Genomic DNA, 22,313 nt, shown 5'->3' with positions numbered 1-22,313 from the left:
AATTCTGTATGCTGGTGACAGGCGTCTCTCCACTCCACCCCCCCAAGGCTTTCCTGGCCCCACATCTGTCCAAGCCAGCCCATTTAATTTTCCTACAGTTGAAAAGGAGCTGGTGAACACCCCTCCTGCCTCCCTTTCCATTGCCTCCTCCAGCTTCCAAGAGCCCAGATTGCTAGCAGTGTTCTAAAGGGATAGTCTTGGTCCTCTTGAACAAGCAGCAGGTCCACCATTGTCCTGACGGAACTTCAGACACCTCGTGATTCTAATCCCTCTCTGCCCTTCTCCCTCTGTCTGGCTGCAGCGCCTACACGGAGCCGTACAAGGTCTGCTCAGTCTCAGCAGCACCCACAGAGGATGTCACGTCCGATGAGGAGCAGAAATCCTCCGAAGAAGAGGAGAACGGTCACAGGGAGCCAGGCCTCACCCACAAGGTAAGGAAGATCCTCCGAGTGAGGGAAGGCTCTGGTCATCCTGTTTCTGAAGTAAAGGGGGGAGGGGTTGGTTCCAAGGAGAGACCATAGGATTTAGACCCAGATGGAAGTTTAGAGATTATCCATCCCACCTCGCTCACTCTGCTGAGAAGTCAACTCTAGAGTTTACTCTAGAGTTCTAGAGTGGTAAAGTGACTCATCCAAAGTCACACGGCTAGTAAACAGCAAGTGGGGCTTCAGACTTCACTATTGACTCTAAATCCACATTCCCCTGAGGAAACGGAGATTCAGATTCAGCTGAGAAGTGGTAGCTGGGCTGAAAAACAAATCTGACTCCAAAACCAGTGCTCTTTCCATTAGAATGAGTCAAAAAGCATAATTAAGCACCTAATATATTTGAGGCCATGTGTGCCAGGGATACAAAGAGTGAACAAACCAGTCCCTACTCATAAGGTCAAATGGGAAGATAGAGATTATTTCTCTCTCTCTCTCTCTCTCTCTCTGTCTCTCTCTCTCTCTCTCTCTCTCTCTCTCTCTCTCTGTCTCTCTCTCTCTCTCTCCCTCCCTCCCTCCTTTCTTTTTTCTTCCTTCTCTCTCACTCTCTCCCCCTCCCACCTTCTTTCTTTCCTTCCTTTTTTTCTTTCCTTCTTTTTTTCTTTCTTTCCTTCTCTTTCCTTCCATTCTTCCCCCCCCTTCTTTCCAATCTCTCTCCTCCCCCATGGGTTTTTGCTATTTTTGCATTTAAAATGTCAGTAGACCTGATTGCAATGGAAATTGCCTTAGCTAGATATCAACATATCAGCAATTTGAGCTGGTTGTGACAAAAGCTGGGAGTAAGAGCGGGGAGATGATGTGTGAAAAAGGGCAGTATTACCATCTAAATGAAAGCTCTCCCATCTAAGCACTTCCATATATGCTCCTACATTCTCTTAACATAACCACTCTGTAAAACAATCAAGGTAGGTAGTATTAGCCTCATTGACAGAGGGGGCAACGGAGGCAAGGTCTCATGGCAAGTCAGCAATACAGCTGAACTAGAGCCAGTACCTCTGGGCTCTCTCAGTCCAATACACTTACTTCCTTGTCCTTGGTCAGGTCCCTGACAAAGAGAAAGAAAGTAGGGAAAACCTAGAGAGAATATGAGGTTTGAGAGGAGAGAAATGATGAAAAGGTGACTGTGAAAGCTCTGGTGTGAACCTCTAGTAGGTTTCCCCAGCCCCTTAGGAATCCTGCCAGTCCAGCTGAGTGGTGCTGAGGTTATGGCTCTCAGCCAGGACCATGGAGAGGGCACAGGGGACTGCAGCTGTGTGGGCAGGTAGGAGGAGGGTGCTGGAGTGTTGGCCCCAAGTTACCCTGCCCTTCAGGCCTCTGCTTCCCTCCTATCCCAGAAGAGAAAACTTGTAGGCCCCACAGGGTTCTGTCTCCCTTCACCAGGAAGGAATCTGGAAGAAGGACAAAAGCCAGGAAGAATTGTCAGAGAATGATGCATTCTCTTTGTCCTGGTCTCTACTTCCTGTTCTGGTTATTTCTTCTCTCCCTTTTCCTTTCTCTGTCCTTTCTTCTTCCTCCATTCCTCTCAAACAGCTTCACTTCCTTCATCTGTTCTGCATCCTCTCCCTCCACATGGCATCACCGTGCTCTGCCTCCTCTCCTCATGTCATTCCCTGCTCCCACCTCTCCTCCTCCTCCTCTTTTCCCTTCCTCCTCCTCCTCCTCCTCCTCCTCCTCCTCCTCTTCCTCCATATGGTCTCCCTGTCCTTGTTCTGCTTTTCCTTCTTCGGTCCTCCTCTTCATCTTCCCCCTTCCCTTTTCCTTTTTCTCTTTCTTATTATTCATCTCCTTCTTGCTTGTTCCTCCTCTCTCTCCTTTCCCTTTCCTCCTCATTATCCTCCCCTTTTCATAATCTTTCTTTTTTCATTTACTTTCCCCTGATCTCCTCTCTCATCATCTTCCTTTCCCTTCTTCCTCCCTTCCCTCCTCTCTTCAATCCCCTTCTCCACACCACAGGAGTTACAGGCATTGCCACTTGAAGGGGGGGCGTGTTGAGAGGAAGGCAGGGGTTGCCTGAATTAGCTGTATACATTTGGAAATGAGCTCATCACTGCTTCCCCTGGCTGCCCCCAAGGCACAGAATCTGGGACCAGAAACAAATGGGATAGCTTGCTTGGGGTTTGGCTTATTCCCTTGGTTTTGCTTGAAGGAGGGTTTATTGGAAAGATCTGATCTGCTCTTTCCAGACCTCCTCCAGCTCCAGTTGAGAATGGGGCTTGGGAAGTGGCCCAGAGTTAAAGATCCTCACCTGGGAGATGGAAAGTGCTGCACTCAAGATACACAGGGATACAGGGTCACCTGGTTGCACCACTATCCAGAAAGTCATCAGGGTCTTCTGATTGGCATTAAATTTCCAATTTGGCCACCCTTGTATGTCCTCCCATAGAGAGATAATTGACAAATTAAAGATGTCCTTAAGAAAGCACCTGTGGCTTCAATCTCCAAAAACAGGGGAGTCCCCAACTTCTTCTCACTGTTGTCCATGCTTAGATCTTCCCACCTGCAGCTGAGATAGTTAGACCTGGTTCTGAAGTAGCCTCTCAGACATCCCTACACTTGAGTCATCCAGGCTTGTCTCATCTTATTCTCAAGGACTAGAAACAGAGTTTGCAGCAAAAAGTACTCCATTCCAGGACTTAACCTTCCCCCCACCCCAAACTCTAAGTTCTTTTTTTTTTTTGGTTACTTTTGTTTTTTAATTTTTAGGCAGTTGGGGTTAAGTGACTTGCCCAGGGTCATACAGCTAGTAAGTGTCAAGTGTATGGTCTGAGGTCGGATTTGAACTCAGGTCCTCCTGACTTCAGGGCCGATGCTCTATCCACTGCGACACCTAGCTGCTCCCCCAAACTCTAAGTTCTTGCTGCTGTTGGAGATCCCACCAGAAATAACCAGAAAGCATCTCAGCGCAGTCCCAAATTTGAACTGAGTTCAGATTTACAAAGTCCCAGAGCATTCAGAGGGACTCATGTAATTCAGTGATTTGTCAGTTACTCCAAACCCCTGCCTACAGGACATCTCCACATGGGTTTCCCATTCACGCTTCAAACCCAATACGTCCCAAACTCAGCCATTCCCCACGCGTGAAAGGCACCCCTTCCTCATCCCCACCTCCCAAAATCCTTTTCCTTCAAGGCTCACCTCAGGCCCCACCTCCTTCAGGAAGCTTTCTCTGATCTCTACCTCCCCTTCAAATGGCTCTTTCCTGCTTCAGTTTTCCTTGTAGTATACTAGTGTTCCTGTTGTGCAAGTTCCTTAAAAACAAAGAAAGTCAGTCCCTTTGTTTTTGTCTCTTTGTCCGTACCATCCTACACAATGCCTAGAACATAGTAGGTACTTGAATGTCTGTTCAACTGGATTAGATTTTCTACAAAACCTTCTCCCCCTGACTTCGCTACTGCTATCTGGGATGCCATCATTCACCCCAACCTCCATCAATCAACCAGTCAATTCATAGGCTCTCACCACGTGCCAGGCACTGTGCTAAGAAGTGCTGGGGATACAAAGAAAGGCGAAAACATGGTTCTTGTGCTCAAGAAGCTTACAGTCTAATAGAAGAGATAATATGTAAATAACGAGGTCCATACGAGATCTGTATAAATAGACTTATAGCATTTATCTATATCTATTTATAAATATACAATATATTTGCATGTATGTACATTATATGTATAATATATAACATATTTATAAGATATATTATTGAATATATTATATAGAATATATTTTATAATACAATACATTTATCTATAGTATACTTATAAATATTTAGATATTAATAAATATAGTATGTTATATATATTATAAATAGATATAGATATATGGTAGCTAAGAAGCAGTCCTAGGGGGAAGGTGCTAGCAGCAGTGGACAGACATGGGAAAGACCTCTTGGGATTTGAATTGAGTCTTGAAAGCAGCCAGGGAAGCCCAGGCAGAAGTAAGGAGGGAATGTTTGAAACCTTGGTGTTTCTTTGACTCTTCCCTGTCTCTCTCATATCCAGTCTGTTGCCAAGTTTTGTCGATTCTGTTTCCACCATACCTGTCACCTCCGTGCCCTCCTTTCTCCTCCTACTGCTATCATCTTGGTATCCTCAGTCTTTCCCCCTAAACCCTCCTCGCTCTTAACTCCCCTATTACTGCTAAGGGCAGCACTATTCTCTGCCTTGCAATCTAGGAGTCATCCTCAACTCCTCACTCTTCCTTACCTCCCATATCCAATCTGTTGGCAAGGAAAGTTGATTTTTGCCTTTGTAACATCTCTCAAATCTATCCCCTTCTCTTCTCTGATACTGCTGTCACCCTGGTACTGGCCCTCATCACCTCATACTTGTTCTATTACAATAATAATAATAATAATATGTAATACTTATATAATGCTTACTCTGTGTCAGGTACTATACTAATTATTTTATGATTATTATCTTATTTAATCTTCGCAACAACCCTGGGAGGTAAATTCTATTATTAATCCCATTTAACAGATGAGGAAATCAAGGCAGATAGAGGTTGTGACTTGCCCAAGGTCGCACAGCTAGGAAGTATCTAAGATTTGAACTCAGCCCTTCCTGACTACAGACCTGGTAGCCTGCTGGTGGGTCTGCCTGCTTGGAGTCTCTCTCTACTCTAATCCATCCTCCATTTAGCTACCAATGTGATTTTCCTAAAGCATAGGTCTGACCATGTCATCCCCATACTCAATAAACTTCAGTGGCTCCCTATCACCTCCAGGGTCAAATATGAAATTCTCTGTTTGACTTTCAAATACCTTCATAACCTAGCTCCCTCCTATCTTTCCAGCCTTATCTCATGCCTATATATCCATTTATTATACAATCTGGCAAAACTAGACAAGTGCCTGCCTTCCATACACACCTTGTGCTACCTTGGATCTGGAATGCCCTCCCCTAACCATTTCTATCTCTTAAATTTCTATTCATCTTTAAAACCCTTCCCAAATGTCATCTCCTTTGAGAAATCTTTCCTCATCTCCCCCATTCCCAATCACTTCTGACCTTTCTCCACCCCAGACTTCCCATGCCACTTTGTTTAAACTATTCTTATGCACTTACCATGCATTATTTCCTATGATAACTCTCCATGTACATGTCAGACAGATTATAGGCTAGATTATAAATTATGTAATGATAGGCATCATTGCTTATCTTAATTTTGTCTCTCTCCTAGCAAGTGCTCCTAGCCCTGGGGCTCTGTACAGACTAAATGCTTATATATTTATGAAATGTGTTATGTATCAAAAGGATATACATTTATCAAATCTAATGTGTTCAAATCAAGTGTTTTTTGACCACGTACTGTGTGATAAGCCTGTCTCAAGTATTGTTGAAGATACAAAAAATGGCTCAGACACAGCTCTTGCCTTCAGAAAGCTTCTGTCCTAGCTGGAGAGACAAAACCATTTCAAATGAAATGGTTAATTCAGCTTGACAAAAGTCCAGTAAATGCACAACACTGTGCTGGGGAATGAAGGTAGAAATCTAGACCCTGACTGTCCCTGTTCTCTGAGAAATTTACAATATAATGGAAGGGAGGACATGTATGCAGAAAGGGGATGGGTAGAGGAAAACAGGGACAAAGGAGAGTGAAGGGAAAGCCTATAAGAAATGTGGGATGGGGAGCAGCTAGCTGGTGCAGTGGATAGAGCACAGGCGCTGGAGTCAGGAGGACCTGAGTTCAAATTAGGCATCAAACACTTACTAGCCATGTAACCCTGGGTAAGTCACTTTACCCTGATTGCCTCCAAAAGAGAAATGTGGGATGGAAACTTCATTTTTCCCTAGGAGAAGTCAGGACAGGCTTCCTGGAGAAGGAACAGATAGAGATGGGGAATGAAAAAGTTCATTCTACTCATGGAATATGCATTGAGAAAAATCATGGAAATGGGAGAGATCAGGATGAGAACGGAGGGAACAATCCTACCTAGTCCAGTTTGGTTGGAATGTAAGACATGTATGTGAAGGGTAAGGTCAGACAGGCAGGTTGGAACCAAATTGTGAAGGGCTTTGAATGTCAGGTTCAGTAGCCTTTGCTTCTTTCAGTAGGCAATGGGGAGCCATTGAACATTCCTGATTAGAGGAACAGCATAATCATACTGGGATGTTTGGAAGACTATTCCAGCAGAGAAGTGGAAGATGGATTGCAGAGGGGCTAGACTGGAAACAGAGGGACCAGGGAGGGGGCTATTGCAATAGTGTAGATGAGGAACGAATGGGCAAATGAAAATGAAGAAGCATCTGTGCGTCAGGTAGAAATAAAGACTGAAGTAGGATGATCATGATGAAAGTGGAAAGAGGCCAGAGGTAACACAGATGGAGAAATGACAAGACCTGAGTAATGACTAAATGGTAAACTGTATGTTAGCCTGAAACCATGGGTAGCCAGGAAATTCAGAAACAGGCCAGGAAACAGGGACTTGCGAAGAACCATGGTCAGGGCAAAGATCAAAGATCAGGCAAGCAAAACACAAGGCACCAGAAACAAAAAGACCTGGAAACTGAGGCAACTTCTGACTCAAAACATCTCTTAGATGTTTCCCAATAGGACAGGAACCAATTCCAGAACGTGGCTGCAGAAGGTAATGGGTGAATCATGTTAGGGAGATGAAGAGAAGGTTGACTGGGTTGGAGTGGGGAGTGTGGTGTCCAAGACAGATTCTGACTCACTGGCTATAAGTACAGCAGGATTTCATAGGAGGGAGAGATCAGTGTGCACTGCAGGAACCAGGGAGTGGTTTCTTCCTCCCAGGTAGCCCCTTACTCTAGAATTCAGAGACCCCTACTGATTTAGTCCATTGGACTTTTCTTCCAGTTGTGTCTGAATCCCAGATTTCAACAAAATCAAGGATAGTCTCACCTGTCCCTGTGGCTACCTGCCTCCAGAAAGAAGGATCCCACCAAATTCCCCTTCCAAACAGCCACTTCTCACGTCTCAGTCTTCCCAGGTGGGAAGTAGAGACAAGAGAGTTTACCTCCAGCAACCTCTACTGAGCTGAGAGGAGTCATGGGGTCATAGCTGAGCTGCTTCTGAGAAGAGAATTAGTCACTCACTTTTAGGAGAGGGACTGAGGCAGAGAAAAGTGACCTGCCCTCTTCAGACAGCAAGGGGCAAAGTGGGTCAGGGGGACATTGTGGCTGCTGTGAGACAGGGACCTGAGCCGAGCCCCAGAAACACACACACACACACACACACACACACCACTTAGATTGAAGGAATAGAAAGCTAAAGACAGAGAAAGATGCACAGAATGAAGGGGAGAAAAAGAGAGGGGAGAGAGACAAATAGAAAGAGAGGGGGAGAGAGACAGAGAGAGAGAGAAGTGGAGAGAGGAGAATAGAAAGAGGAGATAAAGAGAGAGGAGAGAGAGGGAGGGAAGAGAGACACAAAGAGAGACAGAGAGAGAGAGACAGAGAGAGAGAGAGAAAGAGAGAGAGAGAGAGAGAGAGAGAGAGAGAGAGAGAGAGAGAGAGAGAGAGAAAGAGAGAGAGAGAAGGAGGGAGGGAGAAGGAAAGAGGAGACAGAGAGAGGCAGGGGATAGAGAAAAAGAGAGACAGAAAGAGAGAGACAGAGAAGTAGAGAAAGAGGGGAATAGAAAGAGGAGAGAAAGAGAGAGGGAGGGGAGAAAGACACAAACAGAAATAGAAAGATACAGAGAGAGAAACAGAGAGAGAGAGAGAGAGAGAGAGAGAGAGAGAGAGAGAGAGAGAGAGAGAGAGAGAGAGCGCCAGAGAAGTAGAGAGAGAGGGGAATAGAAAGAGGAGAGAGAGGGAGGGGAGAGAGACACAAAGAGAGACAGAGAGAGAAAGAGAGAGAGAAACCGAGAGAGAGAGAGAAGGAGGGAGGGAGAAGGAAAGAGAGGAGACAGAGAGAGGCAGGGGATAGAGAAAAAGAGAGACAGAGAGAGAAAGAGAGATTGAAATCAAAAGGTTTAAAAATAGAGCCAGTTGTAAATGGAAGCATTCAGAGTCTGGCTGACACATTGGCCTGGACTGACAATGAGTCTGGCTTTCCAGCCTTCTGGGGGCTTTTCAAGGCTGCAGCTGCAGTCGGGGAAAATATCAGCCCTCAGGGGAGACCCTAGCTAGAGCCATGGTCACTGAGGCCAGAGCAGCTCTCCTGGAGACCATGCACCCCTCCTCTTTGCTTAGCTGCCACTTCTTTGGGTCTAGGACACTTTCCATGTGCAGAGAGGCCAGGTTCTCCCTGGCTCCCGCCCTCCCTTACTTTTTTCCTTCCTTTTCTTGTATATTGTCTTTCCTAGCTTGATTGTAAACTCCTTGAGAGCAGGTAACATCTTTCTCTTTCTTAATTGTATACCCAGAGCTTAGCTCAGTGCCTGGTACATAGTAAGCATTTAATAAATGTTTGTTGAATTGAATTGTAATGGTAGTAGAATATTTAGGAAGGAGTAAGATTCACTTGGGTTAGGTTGGAATGAGCTTCAGCCTGGGTCACAGGTCAGTCTGTGCCCTCTGCATTTGAAAAAGTTCTGTCCTTCTTCCTCCCCTGTTATTTGAGGACGTCAGGCTCTATCTGACCATTGGGGCAGACAGGCTAGTTCCCAGGTAATCTCTGAATATAGTATATGGAGCATTTCCCATAATGCTGCACTCTTTCATTTGTAGAATCCTTTATTAAATAGAGTTTGGAAGGTGCTTTCCACACACACACACATCACCTCCTCTCAGCCCCATAATCTTGAGAGGTGGCTGAGGTAGAGCAGGGATAGAGGTCATTTATTTCTTTACAAAGAGAGAAGCTAAAGCTCACAGGCCCATCTCAGTTTCCATAGGTGGTAAGTGGGAAGACTCGAATCCAGTTCTTTGGGCCTATTTCAATACTCTCTCCACTGTACCATGCTGCCTGTCTCTTATGAGAAGGCCACTATACTAGGGTTTGGGGTGAGGGAGAGAAAATAGCAAGGCATAGGAAAGCAGGAGAAAAAGGATACAAATATGGTCCTTGCCCTCAAAGAGCTTTCTGTCTGCTTAGGGGATCTTAATGATAGATTGTATATTTATAGAATATATATCTATACTTGTAGACATATAGATAAAATCTATCTATATTTATAGAATATAATTATAGAATATATATCTATACTTATAGATGTATAGATAAAATATATCTACATTTATAGAATCTATAATTTTAGATAAGAGGCACAGAGAAGAGGGAGGCAGACAAGGTTTGGAGTCAAAGGACACAAACACCAAAATTATCTCTGCTAACAAGCTGTGTGACCTTGGTCAGTCACTGGACCCGTCCAGATCTCTGTCATGTTATCTATAAAATAAGGGGAGAATACTAGCTGATCTTAAGGTTTCTTTCAGTTTGAGAGCTTTGAAATAGGAATACTCTTAACTCTTAAGTCAGCAGCAATCCTAGCTAGCATTTATATAGTATTGGAAGGTTTGCATAGCACCTTATAAATGTCAACTCATTCTCACAACAACCCTGGGAGATGGGTACTTTTATTATCCCCATTTTTACAATTGAGGAAACTGAGGTTAAGTGACTTGTCCAGGCTCACACAGCTAAAAAGTGTCTGGGGTTAGATTTGAACTCAAGTCTTCCCAACTTGAGACCCAGAATGCTATCCGTTGTACCACCTAACTTCCAGCATGAAGTAAAAACCTAATGAGGGGCACAAATGGGAAATTCTCTAGGCGGTTAGGTGAGGGGAAAATACCTATGAGCTGGGATGGTCAGGGAAAGCTTTTAAGAGGAAGTGAGACTGAAGTTAGGCCTCAAAAGATGGGCAAGATTTCAACAAGTAGAAAGAAAAAAGCTTTGGATTTGGAGTCAGGGACCCCCAAGTTTGAATCCTCAGTTTCCCATCTGTGAACCAAAGTGGCTGGACCAGCCAATCCTAAAGCCCCCTCCAACTATAAATGGGGGATCCTGGGAGATAGGAGGACAGGACATTCTGGACAAGACGAATGATGTAAGCAAAGGTCTGAGAGGTAGAGTGGGTATGGCTAGTTCAGAGGATGATAAAAGCAGTCTGACTGGAGCAGACGGTTAGACAATGGTGTGAGATAAGTTAATGCCAAATTAGAGAGGTCCATGAATGCTGGCCAAAGGAATTCAGACTCCCTGTCCATTGTTCTTTTCACTGTGCCATGCTAGAGGCCATGAAGGACTATGAAAAGAGGGCTAAATTTGGAGTCAAAAGATTTGGGTTCAAATTTGCATTCTGTTACTTAGCACCTGTGTGATCTTGGGCAAGACACAACTTCCCTAGGCCTCCTGTTTCCTCACCTGTAAGTTAAGGGGCTTAGATTAGATGACCTCTAAGGGTTTTTCCAACTCATAGGTCTATAATTCTATAATTCCTCAGCTCAGGAAGACACCTGGCAAGCTAAGTCAGGGTGCTAGAGCCCAGGACCTTGGACATGGACAGTAAGCAGGTAATAGGACTGGGACAGAGCACAATCTAGGCAGGGGCCCCCTTGAAATGGGCTCATAAAGCTAAAAGATTCTGGCCTAGTCTTATCTCTTTGCTGGGTGGGATTGGTTTCCAGGTCCCATTAATCATTCTCCCTAGCCAGAATCTTTAACCCCCAAATATCTGAAGAGAAGCAGAAAATGAAGGTCAATTTCAAGAGACAAGGGGACACTCCTATCCTTTTAAGAAGCCATAGATTTCACTAGAAGTTTTGGTTTTTGGTTTTTCCCTCTAGATGCAGTGAGACCCATGGTAAAGCCCACCTTGGATCTCGACCTTGGGCAGTCCTGGTCTGCTGAAGAGAGTAGACCTGGAAGACTTAACCTTTTTTGGCTTCCTTTTGTTGACCAACAAAAGGGAAACATAAGCACTGAGGCCACTGGAAACTGACCTGAAATGGTATGGGCCCCTTTTTGCTTCCAGAAGAAAGAAGGACTATTCTTTACTCACAAAGACAATATGGCACTTGTGAACACAGTGTCAGGTTATATTGGAAAAAGCACTGGCCTTGGGGTCCAAAGGCACGAATCCAAGCCCTGGTTCCAATATATTAGCTGCATGTCCCTGTGCAAGTCACCTCTCCTTTCTGAGTTTCTTTTTTTTAATCTGTAAAATGAGGATATTGGGTTGGTCTCTAAGGATCATTCCAACTCTAGCTAGAGATTATGCCACTCAGTGGACATTGGGCAGTGATTGAGATCACATGTTCACTGATTTAGAGCTAGATTTGGTCTAATCCCTTCTTTTTACAGATGAGGGCACTGAAGCCCTGAGAGATTAATCTCTAAGTGACCCCAGGTCCCACAAGTAGTAAGTGGCAGAGCTGGGATTTGAACCCAGATCCCATGATTCCAAGTCATCACTCTCTACTGTACTCATTGGGGATGTAAAGACAAGATGGAAAATAATCTTTGCTTCAGGGAGCTGGCATTCTACTAGTGAGTTAAAACACATAAACAGACATGTTTATACATGATTATTTGGCAGGAAGAGTGGAGTACTGCTTCCTAGGAGGGCCAGGAAAGGCTTCCTGTAGGAGGCGGCATGTGAGCTGAGCCTCTAAAGGAAGCCAAATATGCTAAGAGTCAGAGGTGAGGAGGAAGTGCATTCCAGGGATAGTGGGGGTAGGGGAAGACTGTGAGAAGGAAGGCATGGAACTGGAAGAGAGATTGATGGGTTTGAGAAACCAGCTTGGCAATCCCATAGACCAGTTTGGATAAAATGTATAACACATGAAAGGTAGGCTGGAACTAGACTCTTAAAGGCTTTCAATGTCACCTTGAGGAGTTTACGTCTTATCCTAGAGCCAATAGGAAGCCATTGAAGGTTCTTGAGCAGGGGAGGTGATACAGTTAAATGTGTGCTTTAGGAAGGTGATTTTTGGGTGGCTTTGTGGAGGCATGGGGTAGAGAGGAGAGAGACTAGAACCTGAGAGTAGTTAGGAAGCTTTTTCAATAGTCCTTGAGAGAAGTGATAAGAACCTAAACCAGAAAGGTGGCTATGGGAGTGGGGAGAAGGGATGAGACACAAGAGACATCAAAGTAGAATCAAGCAGCTTTGGCAACTAATTGGATGGGGGTGGGGAGGATGATGAGTTGAGGATTGCTTCAAGGTTGGGTAACCGAGATAATATATGTAAAGTCTTTTGCAAACCTGTAAGGTACTATACAGATGCTATCATCATTATCACCATCATCATCACCATCATTATCGTTATTGTTATTAGTGGTGGTGGTGGTTTTCTAGACAGAAATAGATGTTAAAAGGAAGTGCAGATTGACAAGACATGCTTGTGAGTTCTTTTTTGGACATGTAGAATTTGAGATACTTTACATCCAGGTAAAGAGGTCCAATGGGATGCTTGTGATAAGGAACGGGAGCTCAAGAGAGAAAGGGGGGAACTAGATATGTTTGCCTCTGTTAACTTGTTACTGGCCTGAAAACCAAATTACTTTCCTCCTCCCATGCACCCCCAACCTACCCCCCTGGCCTTGGGGTAAATAAATCATAGTCAAAACAAAACCATAAACATATATTTCCTAGGACTCGAGTATAGGAATAAAGCTGAAAGATCAAAGTAAAACTTGGCCTAAGTCCACGTGACCTTGGACAAATCCTTTTCTCTCTCTGGGCCTCAGTTTCCTACTCTGTAAAATTTAGGTTTGATCTCATGACTAGGTGATCCTCCCGGTTCCATCCTGCTCCAGGTTCTGTGATGTTATGAATAGTTTAGCTGAGGCTCAGAAGAGGAAGCCCTAGCTGGAACATGGGGTGGGGGTGGGGGGTTGTGAGGATCTCCACCTCCTCCCTTCCAGGAGGTGACTTCTGCTGCTATCATGGGAAGGTGATGGGTACTAGGATGAAAAATTAGGTCTCTCCACTGTGACTTCCATCACTGAAATACCAAATAGTCGCTGAGCCTGTCCTGAATACCAAGAAGGAAAGGATGTGTTGTGGTAGCCTTACTGCAAAGAAGTGGGGGCATGGGGATTCTGCGATTGACTACTGACTTGGCTTTTCATGCGGTGTTGGAGCCTAAGCTTGACAACACCATCCCCAATCCCCTCCCCCCACACCCTTGGTCCTAGGATCAAAGACATAAAGCTAGAAGAGACCTCAAAAGCCAGAGTCTATCCCCCTCATTTTATCAGACCCAGAAAGTGAGACCCAGAAAGGTCAAGTGTCACAAGGTCAAATTTGAACCCAGGTCTTATGCCTCCAAATTCACTGCTCTTTTCTAGCGTATTAATGCTACAACTCTCTGAAATGTGCCTTATGTATATTCCTACTTCCTCCATGATGGTTTCATTGCCTGAGATTTCTTTTCCCCTCCCGTCTACCCAATCAAACCCTAAAGATTCTTGACTCTCACATATTATGATGTAATAGTAATAGCAATAATAATAGTGTGTAAGAGTTGAAAGGAACCTTGGAAATCATCCAGTGTAACCCCCTTGTCTTACACCTGTGGAAACTGAGGCCCATAAAAAGAAAGTAACTTGTGGGCAGCTAAGTGGTATAGTGGACAGAGCTTTAGGCTTGGGGTCATGAAGACCTGAAGTTCAAATCAGGCTCAGACATTCACTAGCTGAGTGACTCTGGGCAAGTCACTTAACACCAGTCTGCCTCAGTTTCCTCCTCTAACTCCAAATCCAGCCCTTTTCTCACAGCACACTACTCTAACTCCCTGAATCATCTTCTAATTAAGCATCAAGGTACCATAGTAGATTGAGCACTGATCTGGAGCCAGAAAAAGCTGAGTTCAAATCCTGCCTCAGACACTTACTAGCTGTGTGACTACTTAGCCTCTATCTGCCTCAGTTTCCTCATCTGTAAAATGGGGAATAATAAGAGCAACTACCTCCTGGGGTTGTTGGGAGAATCAAATAAGATAACACAAATAAGTAAGGCTCTGCAAGCCTTGAAGTCTATGTCAGTGCTGGCTATGATTATTATTTTGTCTCATGATGACTTGTGTACGTGTCTCATGCCCTCTAGAGGTTCATTCCTGGAGGCCACACGTACTTCAAGGATGTGTCATTTTGTCCAAGTGGATACTCCTTCCAGTAATGTTGTTTGTGGCCAGTCCTCTGGATAAACTAGGTTGATCCTTGGAAGATAGATCCATGGAACATTACTGGGGCCATCTTTGAATGCTGGCCCTTCCAAAGCCTGAACTCCACTGGTGTGGTTCTCAGGAACCCAGGGTAACCTCCACGCCAGGACAAAGAGCCAGAGGAGGACTGTAATGGAAGCCCAGTACACAGTAGACTGTTTATTGGATTAATCCATAATAGTTTATACCTAGAAGGAAGCATAGGGATCAGTGGTCAAACTCTTTCATTTTACAGATGGGAGGCCCAGAAATGACTGCTCAAGGCCTCAAAGGAACAATAGTCTCAGAATCACAGAATATAAGGGCTGGAAGGGACCTCAGAAACCATCTAGTCTCACACATCCATACCCAACCAAGAGATCCCTCAACATCACTGACAAATAAGGCTTTCCAGCCTCTGCTTTTTAAAAACTAAACTAAGTTTTTCAATGAACAAAAAAAGATTTTCTCATCACCCCATTTCTCTTCCCCCATAAAAAAAGAAAACCTTTAGAATAAATACACATAGTCAATGAAAACAAATGGTCCCATTGATCATATCTAATAATATTCCGTTATGATCACATACCACAATTTGTTTAGCCATTCTCCAGTTGGCAGGTGCTCCCGAAGTTTCCAGGTCTTCACTACTACAAAAAGCTGCGGATATCTCTGTGCACATGGTTCCTTTTCCTCTTTCTTTGGTCTCTTTGGAGTATAAGCCTGGAGATGGTATTGCTGGGTCAAAGGGTATGCAGTCTTTAGTAGCTTTGGGGGTATAGTTCCAAATTGCTTTCTAGAGTGCCAGCCTTTGCTTAAAGACCTGAAGTGAGAAGAAGTTATGGGTATGCTGGGGGGGAAATGGATGCTAGGCACACTTTTAAATTTAATTTGCATTCATATTTTCTCCACCACTTTCTTAAGTCTAAACAATCAACAAAATAATAAATCAAGTTCTCATTTGTCACATTTTCTGATTTCTGAGGCATAAATGCACTGGACATTTAATACTCAGTTCTCTGCCAGTAGAAGGTGGCTCCAGGGTGCCCCTGAAGACACACCCACAGACCCAGACACTTCATTCCACATTCGGAGTCAGAAGGCTTGCGTTAGATCCTAGTTCAGTTACGACCTTTATGACTATGGGCAGTCACTTAACCTCTTTGATCCTATTCTTCTCATCTATAAAATAAGGGGCAGCTAGGTGGCTCAGTGGATAGAGTGAGTGCCGGGCCTGAAGTCAGGAAGGACTCATCATCCCAAGTTCCAGTCTGACCTCAGACACTTCCTAGCTGTGTGACCCTGGGAAAGTCACTTAGCCCTGTTTGCCTCAGTTTCCTCATCTATAAAATGAGCTGGAGAAGGAGATGGCAAGCCACTCCAATATCTTTGCCAAGAAAACCCCAAAATGGCATCACAAAGAGACAGAAACAACTGAACAACAACAACATCCCTTTTAATTCTAAATGCTCCCATCCCATGCCACTGATTTCTGGAGGATTCTGGGAGGCAGCCAGGGTACTACTGAGTGAAGATGACCCTTTTGGGAGACTAGCCTGGAGAAGACGGGTGGGGTGACATGAGAGCTGCCTTCAAATACCCCAAGACTGTACCGAGAAAGAGGGTTTATCTTGATCTTGTTTGTCCCAAAGGGGCAGACCTGGGAGGAATATAGAGAACTTGAAGAGAGATGGATTTCAGTCCCATGTCTGGAAAAGATTGTTAACAATTAGAGCTATTATCAATACTATCTGGTTCTCATTTTGTCCCCTCTTAAAGGGGAAATAATAGCCCCTTCCCTCCCTTCCTTGCAGGCTTGCTGTAAAGCCCAAATGAGGTCATTCTTATTATCAGCATGGTACTTTATGCTCTGAGCATCACTTTCAACATCCACTTTGTTATTGGGTCTTCAGTTTAGAACCTATCAGTTAGGTGAGGCAGGAATCATTACCCTCATTTGACAGATGAGGAAACTGAGGCTCAGACAGAGGTAGAGTGGCAGCATCATTTTTGGGAGGATGAACTATATGTAGAAAAGGGCAAACAATGTTAGAAAACATCATTATCATCTTCACTACCAAAATAACCACCATTTATATAGCACATTAAGGTTTGCGAAGTACTTTACAACTATCATCTCATCCAGTCCTCACAACAACCCTGGGAGGTAGGTGCTATTATTATTATCATCCCCATTTTACAGATGAGGAAACTGAGGCAGATAGTGGTTAAATGACTTGCCCAGGGCCACACAACTAGTCTCAGACAGGATTTAAATGCTGGACTTTTTGACTCCAGGCCTGGTGCTCTATCCACTGAACCACCTAGATTGAATAAAGGAGTTAGAAATGTTGAATGTTTTGGAGGAGGGGGTGGGGGAGAGGAAATGATAGCTGTTTTCAAGTATTTGAAGGGCTATTGTTTAGACAAGGGATTTGATTTATTTTCATTTGACCAGAGAGTCCAGAATTAGGAGCAGTGGAGGGAAGTCACATAGAGGCAGATTTCTACTTAACATATGGAAAAACTACCCAGCATTCAGACGTGTACAGAGGTGAAATGGTCTGTCTCAGGAGGTAGTGGGTCAGTGGAGGTCTCCAAATGAAGACTAGATGATCCTTCTTGGGGGATGTCATAGAGGGAGTTTCTGTTCGGGTATGGGTGAGACTAAATGACCTATCACTATTTTAATTCTGTAATCCTGTGACTTACCCAAGGTCACACATCACACATCCTTAATGGAACGAAGAATACAAAAGTCCACTCTCTTGATTTCTGCCCAGTCCCCTTCTCCCTCTATCATGGATTTTCAGGGTCCATGAACATCTCCCTGAGAAAGACTTAAGCTCTTCTAGCAGGCTCCCTGCTGTCCCATCTGATAACTCGGGGGGGGGGGTCAGAGGAGCAGCGGCCTTGGCCCTGACCTGGACCAGCCACCTCTCCAGGGCCGGCCTGGTGCACATGGCCCAAGCCGGAACGCACTAGGCGCCGGAGGACAAAGAGGAGATAATGAGGTCGGGCACACACAAAGGGGGTGGCTGCCGACCTGATTGAAATACACGGCTTGGCCTTTGTTTGAGAAACCTGATAGCAAGAGACCCCCCTCCAGACCAGCCCACGCCCTCCTGGGGGAGGAGGCCCCTCCGTTCCCAGAAGTCTGTCTCTGGACACTGTCGTCAGTCTTGGAGTTCATTTCCTGGTTAAACAAACAGCAATAAAATAACTCAGGGAGGGCAACGCCTAGACACCGTCTCGAAGCTAGCCCTACACGGCTCACGTGACCTCCCACTCGGGTCTTTCACTGTGGGTCTAGGGAAAGACACATTAATCACGGATGGAGTCACAAAAGCAAGATCCTCTGTATACAGAATCGAGGGAGGGACTGGGGCGTGCCGGGAGGACCACCCAGAGCCAGCCCCCTTTGGCACTAGCAGGCTTGGCAACAGATGGCCCCCTTTCACTGAGGACGTGCAAAGTGACCTGTGCCAGGGTGGGAAAATAAAGCTCAGGGTCATAGCCACTCGTGATGGGCCAGCAGGGAAAAAAGATGGAGCCACTGAGCCTCCTGACATTCTCTATTAACTTCTCTGGCAGGCACCAGCCTGACTTCACATAGGTGCACTCCCACTTTGAGAAAACCTAGCACACGAACCTGCCGACTGCAGAGAAGGATCCTAGTAATGTCAGACGCAGAAGATATCTTAGAGAGAGCAGGGAAGGAGGGATACAAGACCTACACGGGGGGGGAGGGGGGGCCCTCAACCAGGAACACACTGGGCAAGCCACTTAAATACTCTACTTAGGTTTCCTTATTGGTAACATAAGAGGTTTGGACTAGATAATTTCTAAGGTCCCTTGCTAGCTCTAGCATGTGCTATGGTTCTGGTGTTCTTCTGGATAAGATAGGGTGGTCTGTGCCCTCCCATCTTACAGAGTAGAAAACTGAGGTTCAGAGAGACAGAGAGGGAGAGAGCACATTCATGAAGGATTTACTTTGTGCAGTCACTGTGCTAAGTGCTAAGATACAAAATATAAGCAAGTAAGACAGAAAAGAAAGTGAATGACGAGAATTTAGATCTCCTGACACCTAGACCTGTCATTCTTGCGCTACACCATTGTGTAGTGCATCTCAGTCTCTATTACATACTTATCCACATATATGGGATTCAACCTCTATATTAATAGCTAATGTATACTGATAGCAGCCAGCTATAATAAAAGCTAGACATAAATATGTATGTATCTGTCTATCTCTGTAACTAGCATTCATTCACACATGGATGATTGCAAAGCATTTATTAAGCACTTACTGTGTGCTAGGCATTTGGCTAAGTGATGGTTCCTGCCCTCAGAGATTTTAATAGGTGAAGGGTGGCCAGGTTAGGGTTTGGGTACAGTTGAGTTGATGACTGCTTTCAGAGCCTGAGTCAGAAAGCTAGGGCAAAAGGATGATAACATGCACAGCAATCTGCCACGAGGATACCCAGGGAATGGTGTGGTGGGTCTCTGTCCAGGCTAGATCCGGTGACTACTCATCACGAAGAAGCCCAGGGTTCAGGGCAGGTTCTAGGGGTGCCAAGGAGGAGGTGGAGGCTGGAATGCAGGAATTTGGATGGAACGATCTATAGTGTCTAGAAGTTCGAGGGGCTGTCTTGCCCAAGATGGGGTGGAGGTGGGTTTTTGTCCTCGAGTTGAGGAACTAGGAGCGGTAGGTGAAATTTGCAAGGTAACAAAAAGCCTCCTAACAATTGAAATGGATAGGGACACCACAAAAATTAGAGCTTCGCTGGAGTTCCTAAGACAGAGCTCTTCAGACAAAGATCAGAGGGCCATCTAATTGTTGGAAAAATCATTCTTTTTCCACTTGGACGAGATGGTTCTTAGATCCTCTGATCAGAATGTCAGTGATTTCCATTTACACATAATAAGATTCCTTCAAGCATCTGCCCTGCCCCCTATCTTGGTGCATTTAACATAGGACTCAATTTACAAAGATTTTATTTGTGTACTGATTTGGGGGGAGCCTGTCTGTGGCACAAAGTCCATTCATAAAGCATACACAGTTTAAAGTTCCAGAAAGACTTCCAGTGAGTGTTGCAAATACAGTAGCTAGACAGTGAGCAGATAACTGCTGAATCATATTACATTTCAGTAGGGATGGAGGCAGGAAAGTGCCATTACCCTCAGAAGCCAGAGAAGAAAGTCCCCTCCCTTTCATTGGGCTGTTTAGGATGCTAAGATTTAGAGGCAGAAGAGATCTTAGACATCCTTAAATCCAAAACCCTCATTTTACAGATAAGGAAACTGAGTCCCAGAGAGAATAAGAGATTTGTCCCCAAGGAGCAGAACTAAATTACTGATGAAGATTGTTGATGATATTGCTACTTACAGCTCCCTTATTGGAAAAAGAGAGAAAAGATTCAGGACGTGGGAGATGTCATGGAAACCAGAGACCCGGTCATAACAGGGAATAAAGGCTTTGGGGCATCTGGATGGCACAGTGGATACAGCACTGGGCCTGGAGTCAGGACGACCCGAGTTCAAATCCAGACTCAGACATTTACTATATAACCTTGGGCAAGTCATTTAACCTCAATTTCCTCATTTGTAAAATGGGGATTGTAATAGCTCCTACCTCTCAGAGTTGTTCTGAGGAACAAATAACATAATAATTGTAAAGTACTTAGCACAGTGTCTGGCACATCGTAAGCACTACATAAATATTAGTTGTTATCATTATTTTACCAATCTGCTTTGCTGGAGTAATGAAAAGAGCCCTAGATTTGGAGTCAGGAGCTCTGGGTTCTGGTCCCACTAAGTATGGGTCCTTAGGCAAATTCTCTAACCCTTCTTGGCCTGGGTTTCATCCTCTATGAAATGAGGGACTAGAGACAAAGAGTCATGACCCCATGGACCATAGCTATCCATGGAGTTTTCTTGTGCGAAGATACTGGAGTAGTGTGTTATTTCCTTTCTCTAGTGGATCCTTTTGTCAGACAATCAGATGTTAAGTGACTTGCCCAGGGTCACACAGCTAGGAAGTGTCTGAGGCCAGATGTGAACTCACGTCTTCCTGACTCCAGCCCCAGTGCTCTATCCACTAAGCCACCAGCTGCCTGGACCTCCCATTTACACTGTACAGTTTTTCACTGGTGGTCTTCCTCATGAGAATGGGAGCTCTTTGAAAGCAGGGACTATGGCATGCTGGATAAATGTTTGTTGACTGACTCTAAGGTTCCTTTTAGAGCTAAACCTCTGATTCTTCTGTAGTCTACCTTGGTCAGACCAACTCTCCTGTATTGTGCCTAGTTAGGGCACCAATTTTTACTAACAGTCATTGAGAAGCTGGAACACAACCCAAGGATGGTGAAGAGGTGGGAGATTTTTGTCAAGTAAAGATTGATGGCATGAACTGGAGATGATTTACTGAGAGAGGGCTTGCTTGCTTGGTCTGGGGGTACATGAAGTCTCTCCTCAGATATGAAGAGCCATAGAGGAATCTATCCTGACTTGTTCCACTTGGTCTCAGAGAATAAAAGTAGGAACCATTAGGGAGTAGGATGAGGAAGGGGGAGGAAGCTACTTTCAGCTCAATGTAAGGAAAATTCCTAACTACTAGAGCAATCTCAGTGTGGAATGCAATGCCTAGGAAAGTAGTGGACTCCTCCTCACTGGAGGATTTCAAGTGAATCTTGGAGACCGTTTGTCAAAGACATTGTTGAAAGGATCATTGATCAGGAACCATCTGCAACTGATGGACATCGAGGTCCCTAGGTCTGAGATTCTGTGAATTCCCAATGATAACCTCCCTCAGTGGTCCTTTCCAACTCAGATGAACATGCTGGCCTCTGTAATGATTGGTATTCATCCTCTAGAAAGAATTTGGGTTGGTAATCCTTTGGGAGAAAGAGAGAGATCAAGGAGTCCTCTTCTGCTGAAAACATGTCAGCTTGCCTTGGTTCTATTCTGTAGACATGTAAACTCAGTGATGGCATCCCCCTACCCTACCTGCCATCCCTCATTAACATCAGCTGTTTCTGCTTGTCCTCTTTTTTTCTCCAACAGAAGGAAGGACAATCCCGAGCTTATGTCATCGCTCAGGAGCTGCTGTCTTCGGAGAAAGCGTGAGTGTCCCAGCAGCCGAGTGGCCTTGAACTTGTAAATAAAACATCACCTCAGCCTCAGTCCAGCCCTGGCTGACTGGATGGGAATTAATGCAACTCTCTCTCCTTCCACAGATACGGGCAGGTGCTGCAACACTTAATGCTGGTGAGTAAATCACTTTAATTACCCAAACCTAATTGCCCTTTCACTAGGCTGTCTTATAAGAAGTAGAAAAGAGGTAAGGAGACAGAGGTGAATTCTATTAGTACAGGGATGATGGTGGCCAAATGTTCACTGAGGCATCTCAAGAAATCCTGTCTCCTAGTAAACTGAGGTTATGTTAGGAAGAAAAGTAACTTGGAACTCTTCATAGGAGGAGAAAGCTTTCCTGGTTTTGAGCCTTGTCAGCAGGATTGTTGTAAAAATCAAATGAGATAACATTTGTAAAGTACTTTGCAAACCTGTGCTTTATTATATTATCATTATTGTCATTATCATTATTTGCAATTGAAGAGAGAAAATAGTTGAATACCAGTGGGCCATTTCTACATATGAGCTAGGTCATATACAATGGCCTTGGCACTGGTCATTCTCCATTCTAGGAATAAATGCCCCTCTACCTCATGTAATTCTTTGCTTCCTCTAAGACTCAAGTCAAGTACCACCTCAT

General features: G+C 44.7%; 1 protein-coding gene across 2 annotated transcripts in view; it reads left to right on the top strand.

The window, feature by feature from the left end:
- The window catches only part of FGD5 (FYVE, RhoGEF and PH domain containing 5), a 188,869-nt gene that overhangs the window by 99,397 nt on the left and 67,159 nt on the right, over positions 1-22,313 (top strand). For both annotated transcript variants that reach the window (XM_020981127.2, XM_020981128.2), the window contains exons 3-5: positions 302-431; positions 21,605-21,663; positions 21,778-21,808. In XM_020981127.2, the coding sequence (XP_020836786.1) occupies positions 302-431; positions 21,605-21,663; positions 21,778-21,808 (220 nt within the window). The remainder of the gene's footprint in view (positions 1-301; positions 432-21,604; positions 21,664-21,777; positions 21,809-22,313) is intronic.

This window comes from Phascolarctos cinereus, unplaced genomic scaffold (genome assembly GCF_003287225.1).
Source record: "Phascolarctos cinereus isolate Bilbo 61053 unplaced genomic scaffold, phaCin_HiC Scaffold_4;HRSCAF=312, whole genome shotgun sequence".
Classification (NCBI taxonomy): Eukaryota; Metazoa; Chordata; class Mammalia; order Diprotodontia; family Phascolarctidae; genus Phascolarctos; species Phascolarctos cinereus.
This window is presented reverse-complemented; position numbering and strand designations above follow the sequence as displayed.